Source organism: Peromyscus maniculatus, chromosome 4 (genome assembly GCF_049852395.1).
Source record: "Peromyscus maniculatus bairdii isolate BWxNUB_F1_BW_parent chromosome 4, HU_Pman_BW_mat_3.1, whole genome shotgun sequence".
In the NCBI taxonomy this organism is placed as follows: Eukaryota; Metazoa; Chordata; class Mammalia; order Rodentia; family Cricetidae; genus Peromyscus; species Peromyscus maniculatus.
The window spans coordinates 12,138,650-12,157,522 of record NC_134855.1 but is presented as its reverse complement, the minus strand read 5'-3'; the positions used below and the strand labels follow the sequence as shown (position 1 = coordinate 12,157,522).

Sequence of the window (18,873 nt, the reverse complement as noted above, 5' to 3'; positions counted from 1 at the left end):
GCTTGCCTAACGATGTCGGTCATTCCCCAGCGTGGAATAGAAACAGGCCTCACCCTTAAGCGCAGAGAGAAATGGCCCCCAGCCCCGTGCCTGGAGCAGCTGGAGGCTCCTGCCCCGATCTGTGTACCCTACTGTCAGAGTTCTGCTGGAAGAGGGTAGAGGGAATGTTTACCCAGCCCATCGGGCGTGTTTGGGGAGTTCTTGGTCCTAACGATCTGATGCTGGTGATTAACTGGTCAATCAGGCTTGGGCCACTCCTGGCTCCCGGGCTGGCGCTGTGGGAAAGGTCAGCCTGCCTGATGAGCAGACAAACCAAACTGCCTGACATTCGCTGCAGCTCTGGCCTTGAACCTGTTACCCTTTTGACAGGTGCAAAACATGTCTCAATCCATAGAAGTCTTGGACAGGCGGACTCAGAGAGACCTGCAATACGTGGAGAAGATGGAGAATCAAATGAAAGGACTGGAGTCCAAGTTCAAGCAGGTGGAGGAGAGCCATAAGCAACATCTGGCCAGGCAGTTCAAGGTATGTGTGTCCCTCCTGGAGCTTTACTCCTCTTCCTTCCCTTCCTCTCCTCCTTCTCTCCCCCTCCTCCCCTCCCTCCTCCTTTTCCTCTATTACCCACTTCTCTTCACCCCTCCTCCCTCCCCTCCTCCTCCTCCAAGTCAGATTTTATCCCCCTTCCTGCTTCCCTTTCCCCACAGAGGTAGTGACTGGGGACCTGGGGGAACACCACAAGAAATGTCCTCTGCCTTGCAAAGCTGTGGCACCCTGAGAGGAGCGAGGCCACCCACTCTGGCCCCTAAAGGGGTTGGGGCTTGATCAGCCCCGTCATTGCACACTGGCATTGCACACATTGCATCCTCTCTCCGTCCTTCATCAGCCAGCAGGAAGCAGGGGTCCGAGGCCCCCTCCTCCTCCGGCTGAGGCATTTTAGCCGGGCAGAGTATCATTAGAGGCCCTCCGCATTCCACAGCTGCCGCAGGTAAATCACATTAGCCGAGGATTAGCTTAATTGATTAGAGCCATTTCTGGGCCCAGATCACTCAGGGCAGTTTTTCACTTCTGACCTAATTTAGCTGTGACAAGGCACACTGTAGATGCAGCTGCGTTAAGTGTTCTGCGTCTCCAGGTGACCCTGGCCATGAAAACCTCTGTTCCTTTGACCTGAAATTATATATACATATGTCCAAGTATGTATATATACATGACTCTCCGCTAGGACTAGGCTGGGAATTATCTGCCACCTTAATTAAGGTGTTCATGCATGTTAATTAGGAATCAGGCCCAGATGTAAATGAACAGGTCAAATTACACAGCCGCTTGGCTGGAAACTGCTGGCCCTTGCCTGTCCTCCCTTTCTTTTATGCTAATGTTATCCTTTGATGCACTCCCTACGTGAAGCAGGAACTAATTCTCCTTTTAAAAGCAGTACATTAGGTAGGCAAAATGGCAAGCTAATGAAGTTATAAATCTATAATATACATAAAATAATAGCAGACAATTCCCACTGAGGCAAAACAAGCCAGTGATTCTTGTCCCAGGCAGGGCAACACTGTGCCCCCTTTTCTGAGGTACCATCATGACTTAACCTTGGAGAGAGATTCTTGACCTTACAGACCAAAAAGAGTTTGTGTCTCTCCTGGCCAGCATCTGCCCTCCTGTGCTCAGCAGACTGTGAAGACAGAGGTGTCTTCAGCGACATGAGGTAGCTCCCCTTGGAGAGTGTCATCCACAGAGCACCCTCTGAGTCCCACAGTTGGGGACTCTGAGACTCTGGGACAGCAAAAGCAAGCCCTTGCCTTTTACACTGTAGTCATTGCATGAAGGAATTCCAGGAGAAACTGTGAGGGAGACCCTTCACCATCTGAGTAACTTGTTTTGCTATCGTTAAAGTGTGATTTTTCTTACGTGACCATGCAAATATGTGTCTTTTAATGGCTGTTTGAGGCAGGCTAGTGAGCTAGCTTTTCAACGGTGTTTCATTTTCTTGCTTGCAGGGCTAACTTAAGAGTTTTTTCAATGCGCCAGTGACTGAAGAAGCAGTCCCCCCATGTAACCATGAGAGAGCCAGAGAGCTTTTTGCACCATGCATTTTTACGATTCTTTTCCAATCCTTAGCACCATTTCACTAAGGAACCTTGAATCCAACCAGGATCCTCCTTTTGCATGCGACTCTAGATGCATCCCATGAATAGTTTGAACCCTTGTCAATGCACTTTTTGAAAAAGAAAGAAAGAAAAAAAAAAAGAACCACAAACTTTGTGTATGTGACCTAAAGCATGTAACCTTAAGATGTTGCATTCTCGACTGACAAATAAAGAGCTTTCCCAAATATGTTGGTGTTCTGAGGACTGTTTAATACGCTATCCTGACTCACTGGGACCAGATAACTGATGGATGACTAAAATGGGAGTGTGCACACCTTCCCTCTCATAGCGAGAAGCCAGGCCAAGGCAGGGTATTTCAAGTTCTTGCATGCATCGCACTGAACCAGCTTATTTTAACCTTGCAGGCAATAAAAGCGAAAATGGATGAACTTAGGCCTTTGATTCCTGTGTTGGAAGAGTACAAGGCCGATGCCAAATTGGTATTGCAGTTTAAGGAGGAGGTCCAGAATCTGACGTCAGTGCTTAACGAGCTGCAAGAGGAAATTGGCGCCTATGACTACGATGAACTTCAGAGCAGAGTGTCCAATCTTGAAGAAAGGCTCCGTGCATGCATGCAAAAACTAGGTAGGCCCAGCAGCCTGCGGGTGTGGCACTGCCTGGCCCGACTCTGCCACACACGCAGGTGTAGGGAGTGGTGCTGAAGCCGCAGTGCCTGCCTGGCCTCAGCAGGTGATGGCTGCATCAGGGCTTCTGGGTAGGGCCACCCAGAGAGAGCATCAAGGAGTGCAGGCAACACCAACCTCAGGGCATCACCCATGTGCAAGCCCCATGCCAAAGCCAGTTCTAGACCCCAGTGAATCCCACATTTGTAAAAAGGAGAAAGAAAGAAAGAAAGAAAGAAAGAAAGAAAGAAAGAAAGAAAGAAAGAAAGAAAGAAAGAAAGAAAGAAAGAAAGAAAGAAAGAAAGAGAAAGAGATGATTTTTAGATGCCACATACTGTCAGATGGGTGGGTGGGTGTGCATATGTGTGTATGTGTGTGTATGTGTGTGCTTAATATGCATGTGTGTGGTCTATGCATGTGTTTTTAGGATACCTTTAAAGGGGCTGGAAACACATCTCCATCCAGGCTGAGAAGAGGGCTGATAAAACACCTTGAGACAATGCATCAGGTTTAGTTGAACTAAAAAGATGTGGTATAGTGGCAGCAGGTTTTGGACAGAACAAGTGGGGGCCCTCAGCAGCTTGGGTGGAATGGACTGATGAGCAAGTGCCTCTTGGAGTCATGTTCCCTGACAGTCTTAAGGTGGGGGCATCTGGGTTCTCATGCCTGACTAATTACCCAGTCAGTGACTTTGGCCAAATTGCACCTGTTGGATATTTGGGGCCATTTTTAAATGGTACGTTTCATGTCCTGACCCCAGCTTTAGCATTCCTCCACAGAATCTCACCAACTCATTTGTTTTTATACCATGTATTGTTAGGGTGACTTTGCCTCCAGAAAGATTTTTTGGGGCTCCATTTGATGCTCTGACTCCTTCTCCCTTCATCCATGCCTTACAAATTTAAAACATCCCAAAGAACAAATACCTTTCAAAAGCCTTGGAAGAACCAAACAAATAGTTCTCTTGGTTAAGTACTTTCAGAGCAAGCACAAGAACATGAGTTCAATACCCAGAACTCATGTGAAAATAATTCTAGCACAAGGGAGAGGAGACAGGTGGGTCTTAGGGCTTGCTGGCCAGCCAACGTGGCTTACTTGGGAAGTAAGATGGTAAGGGGCACTGTCAAGGTGGATGACTCCTGAGAAACAATACCTGAAGTTGTCTTCTGGCTTCCACAGAAGCTCATACATACACGTGTGCACCTGTACAGACCAACACACAAGTGCAAATTCCTGGTGTTAGGTGACAGATGAATGGGCATATCCACTAGACAGGTAGTCTCCTGGCTTCCGAGTGATTCCCAGCAGCTGCTCCTGGCTTGCCCCATCAGAAGTATAAAGTTTTGGGCTCCCAGGCCTGATGAGCTGGGAAAAAGTGGTGGGCACTGAGAACTGATTGTTTTGAAGAGACACTCACGGGGCCACCAGGGAATCATCTCCCGCTTATGTTCCTGCTTCTGTGCCTCGTGAAACCCATGACCCATTGTGACAGGGGCTGCTAGCCTTAGTCAGCCCATGAATGGGACTGGATGACAGCCTCCTCCACCATCATGCATTCTAGGGGTGCATGGAGTGCTGGGCTGAGGAATGGGCTATGGGTCCCCTCCAGTCTTCCCTTGGGTGTCCTCCGTGGCCTCCCAGCCGAGCACTTAGAGGTCTTCCTGGTCTCTCAAGAGCCCAGAGGCTGGTTTTGTTTGTTTCCCCACAAACGTTTCCCCTGCCATGTAACCAGACGGGGGGTCATACCTAGGAGAAACCAAGAGAATCTGGATGGAGACCGTGGTGGGACATTACCAAAGCCGCCAAGCTAATGGGCCTTTGGGAGAGGGGGGCAGCCCACACAGCTCTCCAGGTTATCCCAGCCAAGCCAGACTTCCCATCTGTCTCAGCCTATTTTTAGCAGCTACGTGAATTTACCTTATGGCCAGGATCTTGGGGCTTTCACGCGGCTGCCCTTGGGCTGTTAAGACACATGTGATTCGGGAATGAAGAGAGACTAATGAGGCCAGATAGTCCCACCCTGGGGTGCCCCAGCGAGGTGACCTGAGCGTGTACTTCTTTCCTAAGAGGGGCTTCAGTAAGCATGCACTTGAAGAGAAACAGCAGCTGGGGTTGGGACAGTGGGCTCTGAGCCCCAGTCTGGGCAGCCTTGAGGTGCCGAGCTATAAAATAGCAAAAGTAGCGAGGCACTCAACAGCGGGCGCCTCCTCCAGGTTTCTGCCGTCGTCCACTTCAGTGTCTCCTGCTTTGCAGCACAAAGGTACAGAGAGTTCTTGGGCCCTAGGGTCACTATGGGAATTTGCATATATTGTCCATGTCACCAGCTCTGCCTGGCTCAGAGGAGCTGGGGGTATGATAGGTCAGTAAGCAGGTGGGTAGGCAGGCAAATGGGGGTGGGGAGATATAATAAATGGAAGGACAGAGGAACAGAGGGAGACATAGCTGATGATAGATGGGTAGACTGGTAGATTGGTCAATGACTGGGTGATGGATGGATAGATAAGCAGCTGATAGAAATGGGTGGCAGATGGTTGACTGATAGGTCTATAGATAGGTTTAGCATCTGTCCCAGACCTTCATTCAGCCCAGAAGCATCAGGACTAAATACCCTGTGGCTGCTTAATTCAGTCTTTGCTTCAGTCTTACGGAGAGGCATCATCCCCCAGTGTCCCCAGCGGCCCACTGACAGGATGGCAATGCCCAGGATGTGGTCTGTCTGTGGACAGCACTCACTGCTGGCCCAGTGGGTGGGACTCTGCGCGTGTAGAAGCTCAGTCGTTGAGTGTTACTCCTTAAGGCCCCAGGCTCCTTGCACCTGCAGGTACTTGGTTCCAAGTTCATGGGGAGTGAGGGAGGCAAGGGCTCCATCTCTCAAAGTCTCTTATCAGAACTGTCCTAAATTCCCTGGCCTTCACACACAGGCAGAAAACGCAATTCAAGGACCAGAGCTACAGTTGTTTCTGGTTCATTTTAATGGGGTAGCATGCTTTTCCAAGTGTCCCAGCCAGCACCTAGAATTTGAAATATCTTCCTTCTAGACTGAGCATAGAGCTTAGGCATAACATGTCTTGGGCCTCTTCTGGAAAGTACAGGCCCCTGGAACCAGTCTTGTCCCCCAGCAGGAGAGAGGCAGTGCTGTCCAGAACCCCGGTGTTTCCTGAGAGGACATTGCAAGGTCAGATCCCAGCAGCCAACCTGAGTAAGACCAGAACCTGGGCCCTAGCACAGGCTCCCCAGACTCAGGCTGTACTGGTGCAGCAAGCTTCCTTGGTCCCCATTGCCATTGAGGACTAGCTGGCTGAAGTGGTACCCCTGTCCCACCATCCTGGCACTGATGCCAAGGGCTCCTTGGTGGAGTGTGTTTTTGTTTTGTTTTGCTTCTTTCTGCAGGTGGGTTGGAAGTCCCCGGACAGCTAGGGCCAACCAAGGGGGAAAGTGTGTTTTTTGCTCTACTGCGGACATGCCTTAGTAAATCTTGTGCCGCACGCCCCCCCACCCCTTCCAAGTTAACTGCCAGCCAGGTGAGCTGTCCACACAGTGTCCACACTAGTAGGCTTCTAATTGCAGGCTCCAAGGTAGGCTACACTGGCTACCATGCTGTGCTGTGCCCTGAGATCTATGTACTCTTTAAGGAAAGTCAAAAGACGCCTTCTTAACACTTGAGATGCCAGAGTCACCTGGTGGAGGCTGGCCTTCACTAGCAGAGGCCGTGGGGCTAGTGGTGTGATCACTCACAGAGGAGAGCGTTCAGGGTGATTTAGCCGTGGAAGCCTAAGGGAAGAGAGCTCCAGAGCTGGCAGCCTAGCAACACCTACTAGACCAGCCCTGACCCCTCCAGTTCTTCTAAAAAGTGGTCCACTAGAGGCTTGGCCTTTCCTGGCCAGGGCAAGAGGGGAAGGATGACTCTAGGATAATGTTCCCAGGCCTGCTGTGGGCTCTGGATCCAAACCTGGGTCTGCACTAGGGCTCTTTCATCTGCATCTTGGATCCTGTTCCCAGCCTGCAGACTTCTTTGCACACAGCTCTTCTCTAGTTTCAGGGCTAAACACTGAGAGTGGAGGCCAGAGGTCCAAGCTTGTTTGAGGTTACAGACCTTCCTACCCAGCTCTGCTTCCCAGAGATACTCAGCCTGACTTGACCTTTGAGATGGTCCAGGCTCTTCTCAGCCTGGCATCCTCCCAAGAAGTAAGCAAGGCACATGGCTTGTCTAGCTCCCAGCTTGACCAGGCATCTCTATTCCAAGACCCTCCCAACTGGGCATCATCCTTCCCACAGGCTTCTTCCTGAGGCCTCAGAGCTTTCTACCACCCCCCACACGTATCCTGAATGTGTGACTGGAGAGGGGTACTTTCTAGAACTGGGTGTGCCAAGATACTGCCAAGCCTCTGCCATGGACTCTTTTAGAGCCTGTCAGTTCGAGAGGTCTTGGCAGAACTAGCATGGACAGAGAACTAAAAATAACTCCGTGACTTAAGGAGGGCAGGCAGCCTCCAGCCCCACGGGTCCTGGGAGCTGTGCCCGCCCCAGCTGCTCAGAGAACAGGAGACACTTTGGCCATGCCTCCCTACCCTCCTCAGCCAGCACCGGAGCATTGAAAGGTTGGCTGCCCTGGAGACTGTACACCAGGGAAACATACCAGAAGAAGGCTGGGTGTGGCTGGCAGGCTGGACCTGCTGGGCAGCCTTCCTGTAAAACTCAGACATAGACTTCCTGTCACTTTATGAGATAGTTTTTTTTTTTTAAAAAAAGGGTGGGGGGACAGCTGGGCAGAGTGTGGTAGGATGTTCAAAGCTGCCCCTGGCCTGGCTGGGAGCAAAGTCCTGTTTTCTGCACATTCCCATCCGAGCTCATGGAGGACTGACGGAACAATCCAGGCGTGTTCTGGAAGGCCTGGGTTGTTCACCCACGCTGCTTTGCTCTCTTGGCAGCACTGGTAATACAGTGCCTGCTTACTGGTAACTGAAGCAAACACGGGTAACATGAAGGGCGGGCTTCACTCCCCAGAGGCTCACCCTACTGACCCCAGCGCTTCTCAGCTGGTGGATTGAGAGAGGCTCTTTTGAGAGCTATGTCCCTTGTTTGTTTATGGGGAAGTGGGGTGAGTGGAGGAGACCTCTTACCTGGGGCAGCAAGCCCCAGGTGCTTTTGTTGGCAACCCTGGGAAATGTGGGGTTCAGCTAAAGTCATTGAGATGGATGAGTTGATGACATCTTTAAGGTCTAGGCATGTGTCTGGGCCCAGCCCTAGAAGCTCGGTAGGAAGCTGGGGTTCTATTCTAGAGTGGGAATAGAATAGGCCTGGCCCTGGAGACAGGGAAGGCTAGGACTAGAACTAGGCATCCAAGCTGGGCTGGGCATTCCCCTGAAACTCTGTCATGTTCAGGTGATACACAGGAAGATGTCAGGCTTCTTCCGGAGAAGCTGTCCAACCAAGAAGGGACCTCCAATGGGTTTGGGACAGATCTAGTGTGAGTTGGCATCTCAGAAAACTCTAGTGTGTGGCTGAGTCACGTGTTGGCCTCAAGCACCACATGCCATTGGGTGAAAAGGATGTCTTCCACATGGATCTCCAGCCCTGATACCTGTGCATGCTGATTTCTTTGGACCTTAACTTCCAGGCAGCTCATAGATCATATATCCAGGATTGGTGGGAGCCCATCTATGAGAAATTACAGGGACCAGTGGCTCTGTGGATGCTGGGGCTAGATGGCAGAATGGGATCTGGGAAGAGGACCTGCAAAGGGGTCGGCTTCTGTTGGATTCTTTCCATTCCCACCCATTTTGGAGGGATCCTCTGTCTCCTGGCAACCCAACACCCACCCCCAAGTCAACAGGAGTGAAGGAAGAAAAAGTGGGAGGGGTGGAGTCCAGAATCCGGCATCCTCTGCCCAGCCTCTGCAGAAAGCCCCCAATGAACCCAGTCAAACCTCAGAAGCATGCAGGTGTGCAAATGTGTGTGAATTTGTGTGTATGCATGTGTGTGTGTGTGTGTGTGTGTGTGTGTGTGTGTGTGTGTGTGTGTGTGTTTGGTTCCAGAACTCATGGAAAGGAAATTTTTTTACAAACCCATCAGGATCCTCACCTCCAGCTCCTGCCGTCACTGGTCAACCTTGGCTCCCCCCGCCCCCAAACCGTGCCCTTTTTTTTCCTTTCTCTTTCCTTGGTGTCTCCTCCAAACCCAGGGCTTGGGCAGGGCAGGGCAGTATGTACAGAGGCCAAGTGGGCATGCTTTGTGTTCAGCAATGGACCTCTCAGACCCTTGCACCCAAGTTCCTCCTGGAAGCGGGGAGTGCCTTTGGGGAAGGGACAGGAGAGTGGGCACAGTGTGGCACTTCCTCTCCCAGTCTGGGCAGGAGTGCCAGTGCTGGGGCATTGGTGGGAACCCAGGCCTGGAGTGTCTGCAGTGCATACAATGTCCTCTCAATCCTGATGAGCTCCCTCCATCCAAGGTCCCCTCTCTGCTGGCTCTTGGGCCACGCTGAGCAGTTCATCTTGCCAGTCTCGTACAGTGCCACTGTGGACATGCTCACCCCATTTCAGGCTTGGGGAGATGGTGCTGAGTGTGGAGGCATGGCAAACTGCACCCTCTCTTGGGCTTGACCCACCCTGCTCTGTGTAGGATTATCTCTGCTTCCCTGTGGTCTCAGGTTAAGTATCTCACAATCTCACCTAAGCACCTGGATCTTCTCTGAACTTTGCATACACTGTGTATGTATGCTAATGTGGCCCTTGGGGGGTATCTTATAGACTTGGGGGGGGGGAGTCACACTCAAGCCTGACCTAGTGGGATGGAAAGGAGTCCTGCACATCAGGCTTAATCTGGAGGTTGAGAGCTGGCAAGTACGCTGCAGGCTAAGGCGGGAATGCTGGATCACAGCCTTAGCCACTCCTGACTGATCAAGTTGTGGCTCTAAGGTCATCTCTGGCCATCTGGGAGGTGGGAGGGCTGCAGAGGTCATATTTGAGATCCCAAAGAGCATGATGCTCACTCACATCGCAGCCATCCTGCCAAGGGCTGCTCCTCTTGAGAGCATGGAAAACCCACAGATACCCTCCATACACACACATAGCAGGACAGCAGCAAGCCTCCATCTGTGTCCATCAGGGCGTTGCTTCCGAGACAGACACATGCATAAGGGAGGACAGACACATGCACAAGGAAGATGCTCCCACAGTGTGGGTGCTGTTACGGGCTGTTAGGATTGTCTTTCTGTACGGGGAGGTGAATCCTGCCAGGGTCCACCATAGAGCCTAAATTCCCTCCTGCTGCCTGCCATGCTGGCTAAGTGCTTTATTCCAGCGGCCAGAGAGGACTGAGCTCTTTTGCCCCATTTCCCAGAGAAGAGCGAGGCTTGCTATGGCCAACCCTCACTTGTTATGGGGGCTGCCCTGGCCTCTTGCTCCCAAGGAGTCATGCTAAGGCCTGCTCAATTGCTCTCTCTAGAGGAAGAGGTGGCTCCTCTGGGCCACTGCTGGGGCTTGTGTACGTGCCATTATGGGCTGCTGGGCTCTAGATTTGGAGGGGAAGAGGGTGAGGCACCCCCCCAGCCCCACTGTGCCACTGGAGGAGGGGTCCAAGGCTCTCAGTCGTCTGTTAGTTCTGACCCATGTGCACTCTGTTCCAGCCTGCGGGAAGCTGACAGGCATAAGTGACCCGGTGACTGTCAAGACCTCTGGCTCAAGGTTCGGGTCCTGGATGACAGACCCATTGGCCCCAGAAGGTGATAACAGGGTAAGTGTCCCTGGAGCTCTTAAAAGACTTAAAAGGCCTGGTCTCTGTCCCTCACCCTAGTGTCTACCTTCCAGGCAGACAGCTTCAGGGGCTGTGGACTGGGTAGAGCCAGAGTCTCCCAAGGGCTTCTTCCCAGGCAAGCTGGTAGAGGCCCCTCTACAAACACAAATGGCAGATAGTGGGATGGGGAGGCTGTCCCTTTGAGGATGGTGGTGACAGTCATGGTGCTCAGGCATCTCCTGCATGCTGACCGCTCTGGGCGGTTCCCATCACTGCCTCTGCTTCGGGCATAGAATCTATTAGGCCTTTCTTGTTTTAATGACAGCTGATTTGTACTCATTTGCCATTCCTTTCATGGCTGATAGAAGCTCTGTGTTCCTTTTTGATTTTGAGAAGAGGCCGGGTTCCTTTTTCCTGGGTGTTTTCCCCCTGGGCAAGCCTCAGAAAAGAAACATGAGCCGATGGCCCATTTTTGCCGACTTCTCCTTCCTGGGGACTGGGCTGTGGCCTCTTTAGGAACTGGGCATTGGGAGTCCGAGGCTGGGAGGCCCCTTGATGGAGGAGGCCTGTAAGGAGCAGTCAGGGACTTCTGGAAGCTCTAACGGAGATGGAAGGGAAGCTGTGCTTCTGTGAATCAGGGTCCTTTGATGCAGCGCAGCAGCGCTAATCACTGCAGCCAGGAGGGCCTCCCGGGGATCGAGGCCGGTCTCCCCAAGGCTTTTCTTTTCAGAGGTCTGCAGAATAGTGGGCAAAAGCAGAGAACTGGAAGCTCCTCCCTGGGCCCAGATAAAGGAGTCTGAAATCCGAGGTCCTGCTAGCCTTATCACATCTCTCCATAGCAGGCAGAGCAAGAGAGACTCAAATCTCTCTGGAGCAAGACTGGGTAGTACTGGAAATAAGAGGCAACCGGGGTGGGTAGAAGACCCTGTAGACGTGCCAGCTCTGGAGACCAGTAACGCTAAAGTCCTCAGCAGGGTCTGGAGGGCTGCCTCGGCTGCCTCGGCTGCCGCTAAGATACAGTAAGGTCAGGGATATGTGGAAATAAGTTGTTTTCACACTGTTTGCTGGACTGTGATAGTAACATAGTTTCTCAATATGCTACTTTGTTTTCTGTGGCAACTTAGGAGGGAAAGGTTTGATTTTATGTTACACTCTCAGGTCACATTCATTAGGGGAAGCCAAGGCAGGAACTCCAGCAGGAACCTGAGGGTAGACCTGTTTGCTACTCCTCAAAGCATTACCACCTCTGTCTAGGGAACTCACCCTTAGCCAAGAAACTACAGCAGAAACCATGGAGGATGCTAATTGATGGCTTGTGTTCAGCTAGCTTTCTAACATAGCTCTGGACCACCTGCACAGGGGATAGTGCTGCCCACAGTGGAATGAGCCCTCCTATCAGTTAAGACAAGCAAAACAGTCCCTTCCAGGCATGCCCATAGATCAACCTAACACAGACAATTACTCAACTGAGACTCTTTAGACTGTTGGTTCTAGGTTGGGTGAGGCTGACAGTTAATATAGACAATTAACACTAACTAGGACACCTAGGTTGTGCTAGTTCCCACAACCCTTCAGAAAAACCTACCTCTGCTTGAAGTTTGGTTAGGAGCATCCTTCACTACGGATGTGGATGACAATGGCATTATGGGGAGAAAGACAGGGCCAAGACAGGAGGTGCTTAAGAAGCCCAGGCCAGTGTGCCAGGCCTGGCCCGACCATGTCATGTCTAGTTACCAGCTCTGGATTGCCGAGAATGATACACTTGTGCCCATCCCCCGCCCTCCCCACACACCAAAGCCTCCTTCCAGGTTTCTGAGAAAATGTTAATACCACTCATAGGCCATGTCCTGACTATGGTCCTCAGAGGCTAGTCCCCAGTGTCACTGAATTCTGGACTTGAGGCTCCTGGTGCTACCCACAAACTACCTCTCCCCATATCACAGAGCAGGAAAACCACCATCAACCGCACACTGGCTAGCCAAGCAAAGAGAGGAGCCCAAGTCTGGAGCCTTCTGAGATCACATACATTTTCCCCGGCCTCTAGGATGCAAGGCATAGCAAGGATGTAGGTTCAGAAAGCTGTCAGGGTACCCATGGGTGCTTGTGACAATTAGGTCTCTATTTTCTGCTTCATGACTGCCTTCCAGAAGAGGGGATTCTGGTAGCAGACATCGTGGCTAGAAGGTGGAGGGGCCTTCATGAGGGCTGACAGCAGGAAAGGGGCAGGATGCTGACTGGCAGCAGACACACAGTATTGAGTGCTGCTCTGGGCACTTCGGGCTCCAGTCATTCAGAACCACGTGCTCCCCACAGTGGCCCATGCATCCAGCCTGCTAAGTGACACGTCCCTCGTCCCAACATTGATCAGCACCAGCAGTGTTTGTTTGGTTTTGCTTTCTTCCAATCTCCTGATCACTTTTGATCACATACACACGGGAGACCAATAACTCGCCACACACACACACATACACACACACACACACACACACACACACACACACACAAAGAGAGAGAAATTGATGTTGGCCCTAGAGCAGGTCCCTGTGGAGGGTTCTGTGAGAGGGATGGGGTGAAGCAGAGGGGAGAATTGTGTGGGACCGGTGAGGAGGCCTCGGGAAGCTGCAGAGCCACTCGTTAGGGGTGCTGAGGGGCTGTGCCGAGCAGCTGCCCCCACTGCCTCTGCATAAGCTGTTAGAACAAAATCAGCTTGGGATACCTTTGCAGGGCCTTCCTCTCTGTGTCGATCAAGCACCAACTGTGTACAGGTGCTGTGCTAAGAAACCTCCCTCGGCAGTGAGCCGCCTGTATGCTTTCCAGAACCCCTCAGCCCCCAACAGGGGCCAGGCCCTTTTCACCAGCGTTAGAAGCAGGAAGATCTTGGTAGCAGCTGGCTGTATTTCCCATCTTGTGCATAGAATACATCAGCCTACCACCCTGCCACACCTCCAGAACCCTGGAGTTCCAAAGACTCCATTCTGGATTCTAAGGCTCACAGTCTACTTGCACTGGGACACCCCGACAAAGTCGTGTACCACTCACCCCCTCTTTCTGATCCCTTACTGGTCCCCCACCTTAGAAGTCCAGTCTAGCTTACACAAGATATCAGCGAGGAGGCTTGTATCATGCTCCTGCCACCCCCAGGAGGTTCATGTTCAGAGAGGTGGCGTATTGCTCAAACCCTCACTTAGCTCTGTACTTCAAGGCCCTTTCCCTTCATCTAAACAGCATCAAAGCCAGCAGATGATCCTTAGAACAGAGGGTGGAATTATCCAGAATGCTTTAGATTATGCAGATATGCTGGTGCCTACAGCTCTGTCTGCTGGCAGCTTAGACATCCCTTCTAATCCTTTCTCAGTGGGAGTACTTACTGGGACATTCCTGGGGCGGCTGGCATCCTGCCACTTCCTCCTAGCCTCCCACCGAGGCTCTCTCCACCCCTTCACTAACAGCTCCCTTTAGAACATCTTTTCCAAGGCTGAATTCCTTGATGTTAGCAGTTTCAGGAGGACATTTATCAAATACTTGCCAAGCCAGAGAGAAGAGCTAACTAAAGTCCCGTTACTAAGAAAGGCCCTGAAATAGCATCACCTAACACCTCGGCTGTACTGTAAGATGCTGGACAGAGGCCCTGGCCTCCTCACTGAAAAGCAACTGAATTTGGTACAGTTAAGCAGACCTCCCTGACATCAGTTTTGTCATCGAAAAATGGTGAAACTAGCAATGGGGATACAACTTGGTGATGTGCAGGACAGTTCAAGGAACCCCGAAAAGCTTCGGGGACCTCTACACAGGCAGCACAGGCCCTTGACCTCTCTCCCCAGGAGAGAGCAACAGAGTGAGACAGATGCAAAGTTAACAAGTTAACTGATGAAGCAGAAAGATAAGCACAGATGTTAGAGGGACACCCCAGTCTGCCTGGGCAGCAGCCACAGATAGGATTTGGGGACTTGGAAACTACTAAATCTATAACTAACTTTGGATGTTAGGATATGCCCACATATTCCTTTTCCTTATCCACAGAGTTCATTCCCTGAAGAGCAGGCTTTTTTAGAGGTCCACTATGCAGCTGGAGAAGGGCAATGAGAGATAAAACATGGATCAAAGGAATCCTTGTTCATGCACAGGTCGCGGTGGGGTTGGACTTGAGGCATGGTTCACAAGCTGTTGTAACAGTCTCCCTTGTGAAGTTACTTAGAAAAAGGAGTGTGTGTTTCTCTTTTGCAGGTGTTCTGGTCAGTTATGTCCGAATTCTCAGGGGTCAGCTATTGAGAGACAGAAGAGTGAAGGTGGGGGGTGACTGGTCCCCTCTATTTCCTAACCGGCTGTCCTGCCTCAAAGGCAGCTCAGCTGGTCCATGGGCTCATATGAGGAGGGTTAACAGTGCATGATGACACTTGTGTCCTCCAGATAAAGTCATGCAATTGTGTAGGCATCCTGACCCCTTCTACTCTGCCCTCCACCTTTAGCTGGGCATTCTTGAGTCTAGTTGGAAAGAACCATTGATCCTTCCAGAGGACATGAGAGCCAGAAACTATCTCTGGGGTCACTTTCCAGGGACAATATCAGCCCAGGTTGGCTGAATTTGGTCTAAACCATCAACCTTGGAAGGGACAGAAACCAAGGGCATTTCAGATGGGAAGGTCACAGTGCCGAGGGGAAGAGCAACCCCACCCCACCCACACCCACCCCCGAGGAAATGGGGCTTCTTCCCATGAGGCTCTCTGGGCTACGAGTCACGTCCCTCTCCTCTGCAGAATGGCCCATGTCCCAAGCAGCCTCCCTAGAATGTGGCTGAATATTCAGCCTCTGGAGCCCACTCCCCTGATGCATCATAGTCTGTTTTCACAAAGTGGTGTGTCCTGTGTCTGATTTGCCAGTGTATGGGAGAAGAGACCATTTAAAAGTACTTAGAAACTGGTATCATCTTGTTACACACTGGACTCCAGAAACACAGAAACCAATCACTAGCTTCCACCATGGAGGGCCCGCTCCAAAGTGCTAAGGAGGGTTTTTTTCAGAAGTGGACAGGGAAGCCTAAAGGAAGGTGGTTCGAGCAAAAGCTGCCAAGAGATGGAAAACTCCCTGTCCCACGGGGCAGCCCAGTGAGGGCGTAGTGGGTGGGCAGCTCTTCCCCAGAGAGACCAAGGGTGAGCTGTGCATGTCCTGATCCTCGAGTACTCCCCTCCACTCTAATCCGTGACCCATATCATTGAGGGATGGTCGGAGAGAGACTGGGGATAATAACCACCTCAAACGAGACCCTGCTACTGCCGCTGTCGTTGTTTTTAATCTCATTAAAAACAAAGGCACATCTGCTTCCCAGCATCTGAACGGATGTCTCAGGAACACAGGTTTGGGTTTTTTTTTGTTTTTTACAAAAACGTCATGCCAAGCCTGAGAGCTGCGGCAGCCCTAATCCCTGCTCAGCTTTCCCAGCTATCTGTGGAGAAAGCAGCTGTCTTAATGCCAGACAGATACGCTGCCAGGTCTCCCCTCCTAGCCCCACCCCTTTCTCATTTGCTACAAAATTGCTTCAAAATGACTAAAGGTTTTTGTTCCGAGTACAGATGATTCTCAGGTCAATTGGCATGCAAAGAGTCGTGGGAAATCACTTCCTTTGTAACCCTTCAAACTCAGGCCTCGGCAGTTTGTTACTTGGTTGATTTCCAAGGCTGTGAGGCCCAGGTTCCAGTCTGAGAAGTGTTTTCCCCACATTAGGGAATGCGCTATTGCCCCCCACAGCCAACCAAAGCCCGGGTTAATTACCTTTCCCTGCACACCTCTCCCAGCATGGATGATGACTCAGACTGTACTTCGGTAACTGCCTGGTGGAGCGGAGAGGACTCACTCAGTGTCCCATCGTGACACTGGGAAATGGCAGTGACCTTGAGAGCCAGTTGTCATTGCAGACAGAAGCTTCCCAGTGTGTGTGCATCTCCTTAGCAGCTGTACCCTTTACAAGGCTGACTCCCGCACTGAGTCCCAGCTTTGATGACACTCCCAAGCCCTTGGCCAGGATCCAACAGTGAGCAAACAGATGTGACCGTTGTCCTATAACATGTCGCCAGAGAGGGCTCCATCTGGGGACCTGGTGGGTTTTCCCATACCAACCACTGGTGTATATTGCGTAGACTGGCTGCGGACTGTATATGAGTGAGATTCCAGAGCGCCTTCCTGCCTGTTCCCACACGTGTCCCTCCATTGTGTCCTACCCTTCCCAGGGGTTCGGAAAATAGGCTCCTGGGGCCCAGGCAGGAGTCCAGTGTTCTTGGAGGTAGGACAGAATGCTCTACAGTCTTGATGGCTCTTCCAGATCCTTCTGTTTTTGTTCCCACACCCTCCTACTGTGGGACACTAACAAGGTCTGCTCTCCCCACAGGTTTGGTACATGGATGGTTATCACAACAACCGCTTTGTCCGTGAGTACAAGTCCATGGTGGACTTCATGAACACGGACAATTTTACCTCGCACCGTCTCCCACACCCCTGGTCAGGCACGGGCCAGGTGGTCTACAATGGCTCCATCTATTTTAACAAATTCCAGAGTCACATCATCATCAGGTTTGACCTGAAGACAGAGACGATCCTGAAGACACGCAGCCTGGACTACGCTGGCTACAACAACATGTACCACTATGCCTGGGGTGGCCACTCAGACATCGACCTCATGGTGGACGAGAATGGGCTCTGGGCCGTCTATGCCACCAACCAGAATGCCGGGAACATTGTCATCAGCAAGCTGGATCCTATCTCACTGCAGATCCTGCAGACATGGAACACCAGCTACCCCAAGCGCAGCGCTGGTGAGGCCTTCATCATTTGCGGGACCCTCTACGTCACCAACGGCTACTCGGGGGGCACCAAGGTCCACTACGCTTACCAGACCAATGCCTCGACCTACGAGTACATTGACATCCCCTTCCAGAACAAATATTCCCACATCTCCATGCTGGACTACAACCCTAAGGACCGCGCGCTGTATGCCTGGAACAACGGCCATCAGACCCTCTACAACGTCACCCTCTTCCACGTCATCCGCTCCGATGAGTTGTAGCTCCTGCTTTCCCAGAAGCCCAGGGTCCAAGTCCTCACCCGGAGGACATTTCCAAGAAACAGCTGCCAAGATGATTCCAAGAATACTAACCGTCCTGACGCCGAGGGATGGTGTCTCTTCTGTGTTCCTCCTACTCAGGCAGGTGGGCCACGGATTTCCGAAGAAACCGCCATGGACGTGGATGGAACTGCAGCCCAAGACTCCCTGGCTGTCCCCATCCCACCCCCATCCCTCTCTGGTCAAATAACTCAAAGAAGCAAGGCGATGACTGTTGGCCCTTCTCACCCAAGAACAACCCACTGTTAGGATTGCATGGACATTTCCTTAGGTCGTGATCAGCGCGATGACGTGATGGCCGTTCCCCTGACCCGGAGTCCCCCAGCCCCCGCGGCGCTCAGTGTAGGCTGCTTTAGCCCACACGTATCGCAGCTGCCTTTTTCTTGACTGTGTTGTTGTCTCTTAGATTAACTGTGCTGAGACTCCCGGTAGCTCATGGACCTGTCTAGTACTTTCCCGAAGCGATGGTGGGTGTGCGTAGAGTGAAGTTGCCGTACCCACGTTGTTGAACTTGCGTACCCTGTAGCTAGGTTGTGAGGTGTCCGTCTGTTATACCCCAAGGTGGTAGCTCCGTGTGTTCAATTTATGCAATGAATGTTGTCATGCGATGCCGTAGTTTGGATTGATAAGTGGATGGTTTCTGTTTCTAAAAAGAAAAAAAAAAAATCAGTGTTTGCCCTCATAGGAGACATAGTCAAGTTCATGTTGATAATAACCCAGTGGAATTCTTCTCTTCTTGTCAAGTTATCTGAATCGTGTAACCATGGATGGGAAGGACGCATCTTGGGAAATTTTAGTTTCCAACAGGAAGAAACTCCCCAAGGGCAGCCATGTGTGGAAAGGTCATTTTTTAAGAAAAAATAAGTAGAAGAGGGCAACTTTGTACTGTTCGGTTATCTGAGGAACAATAAAGACATTAGGAGACATCCTCGCTTTGCTTATCATTTGTGACAAGAGAGATGTGATGGACATACAGGGTCTTCACTGCTACTTTCTAGACGGTGGACCCTAGCCTCCTACTCCCCAAAGCCAGAAAAGGCTTGGAGTTTCCCTGACCTGAGCTGCCCTGGGGGCTCCCACCCCTCACCTACACTTCTTTCCTGGAGCAGGCACCCATGTCCGACAGCCCCAGGGCCATGGGTAGTCACCAGCTGAGACGGTGCTAAGTCAGTGAAGGTGAACCTACCCCACTTCTGGCCCAGCCTTTCACCAAGGGTTGCCACAGATAAAGATAGAAGGTGTCTAGTCCTCCCTGGGA

General features: G+C 51.5%; 1 protein-coding gene across 3 annotated transcripts in view; it reads left to right on the top strand.

Moving 5' to 3' along the window:
- Positions 1-18,543, top strand: part of Olfm1 (olfactomedin 1) — a 39,112-nt gene extending 20,569 nt beyond the window's left edge. For 2 of the 3 annotated variants that reach the window (XM_015986635.3, XM_006993103.4), the window contains exons 3-6: positions 370-525; positions 2,516-2,735; positions 10,398-10,504; positions 16,884-18,543. In XM_015986635.3, the coding sequence (XP_015842121.1) occupies positions 370-525; positions 2,516-2,735; positions 10,398-10,504; positions 16,884-17,558 (1,158 nt within the window). In that variant the 3' untranslated portion in view covers positions 17,559-18,543. Of the gene's footprint in view, positions 1-369; positions 526-2,000; positions 2,336-2,515; positions 2,736-10,397; positions 10,505-16,883 lie in introns of those variants that run through there. The other variant, XM_006993104.4, reaches the window with a different exon arrangement.
- The last annotated feature ends 330 nt before the right edge of the window (positions 18,544-18,873 follow it).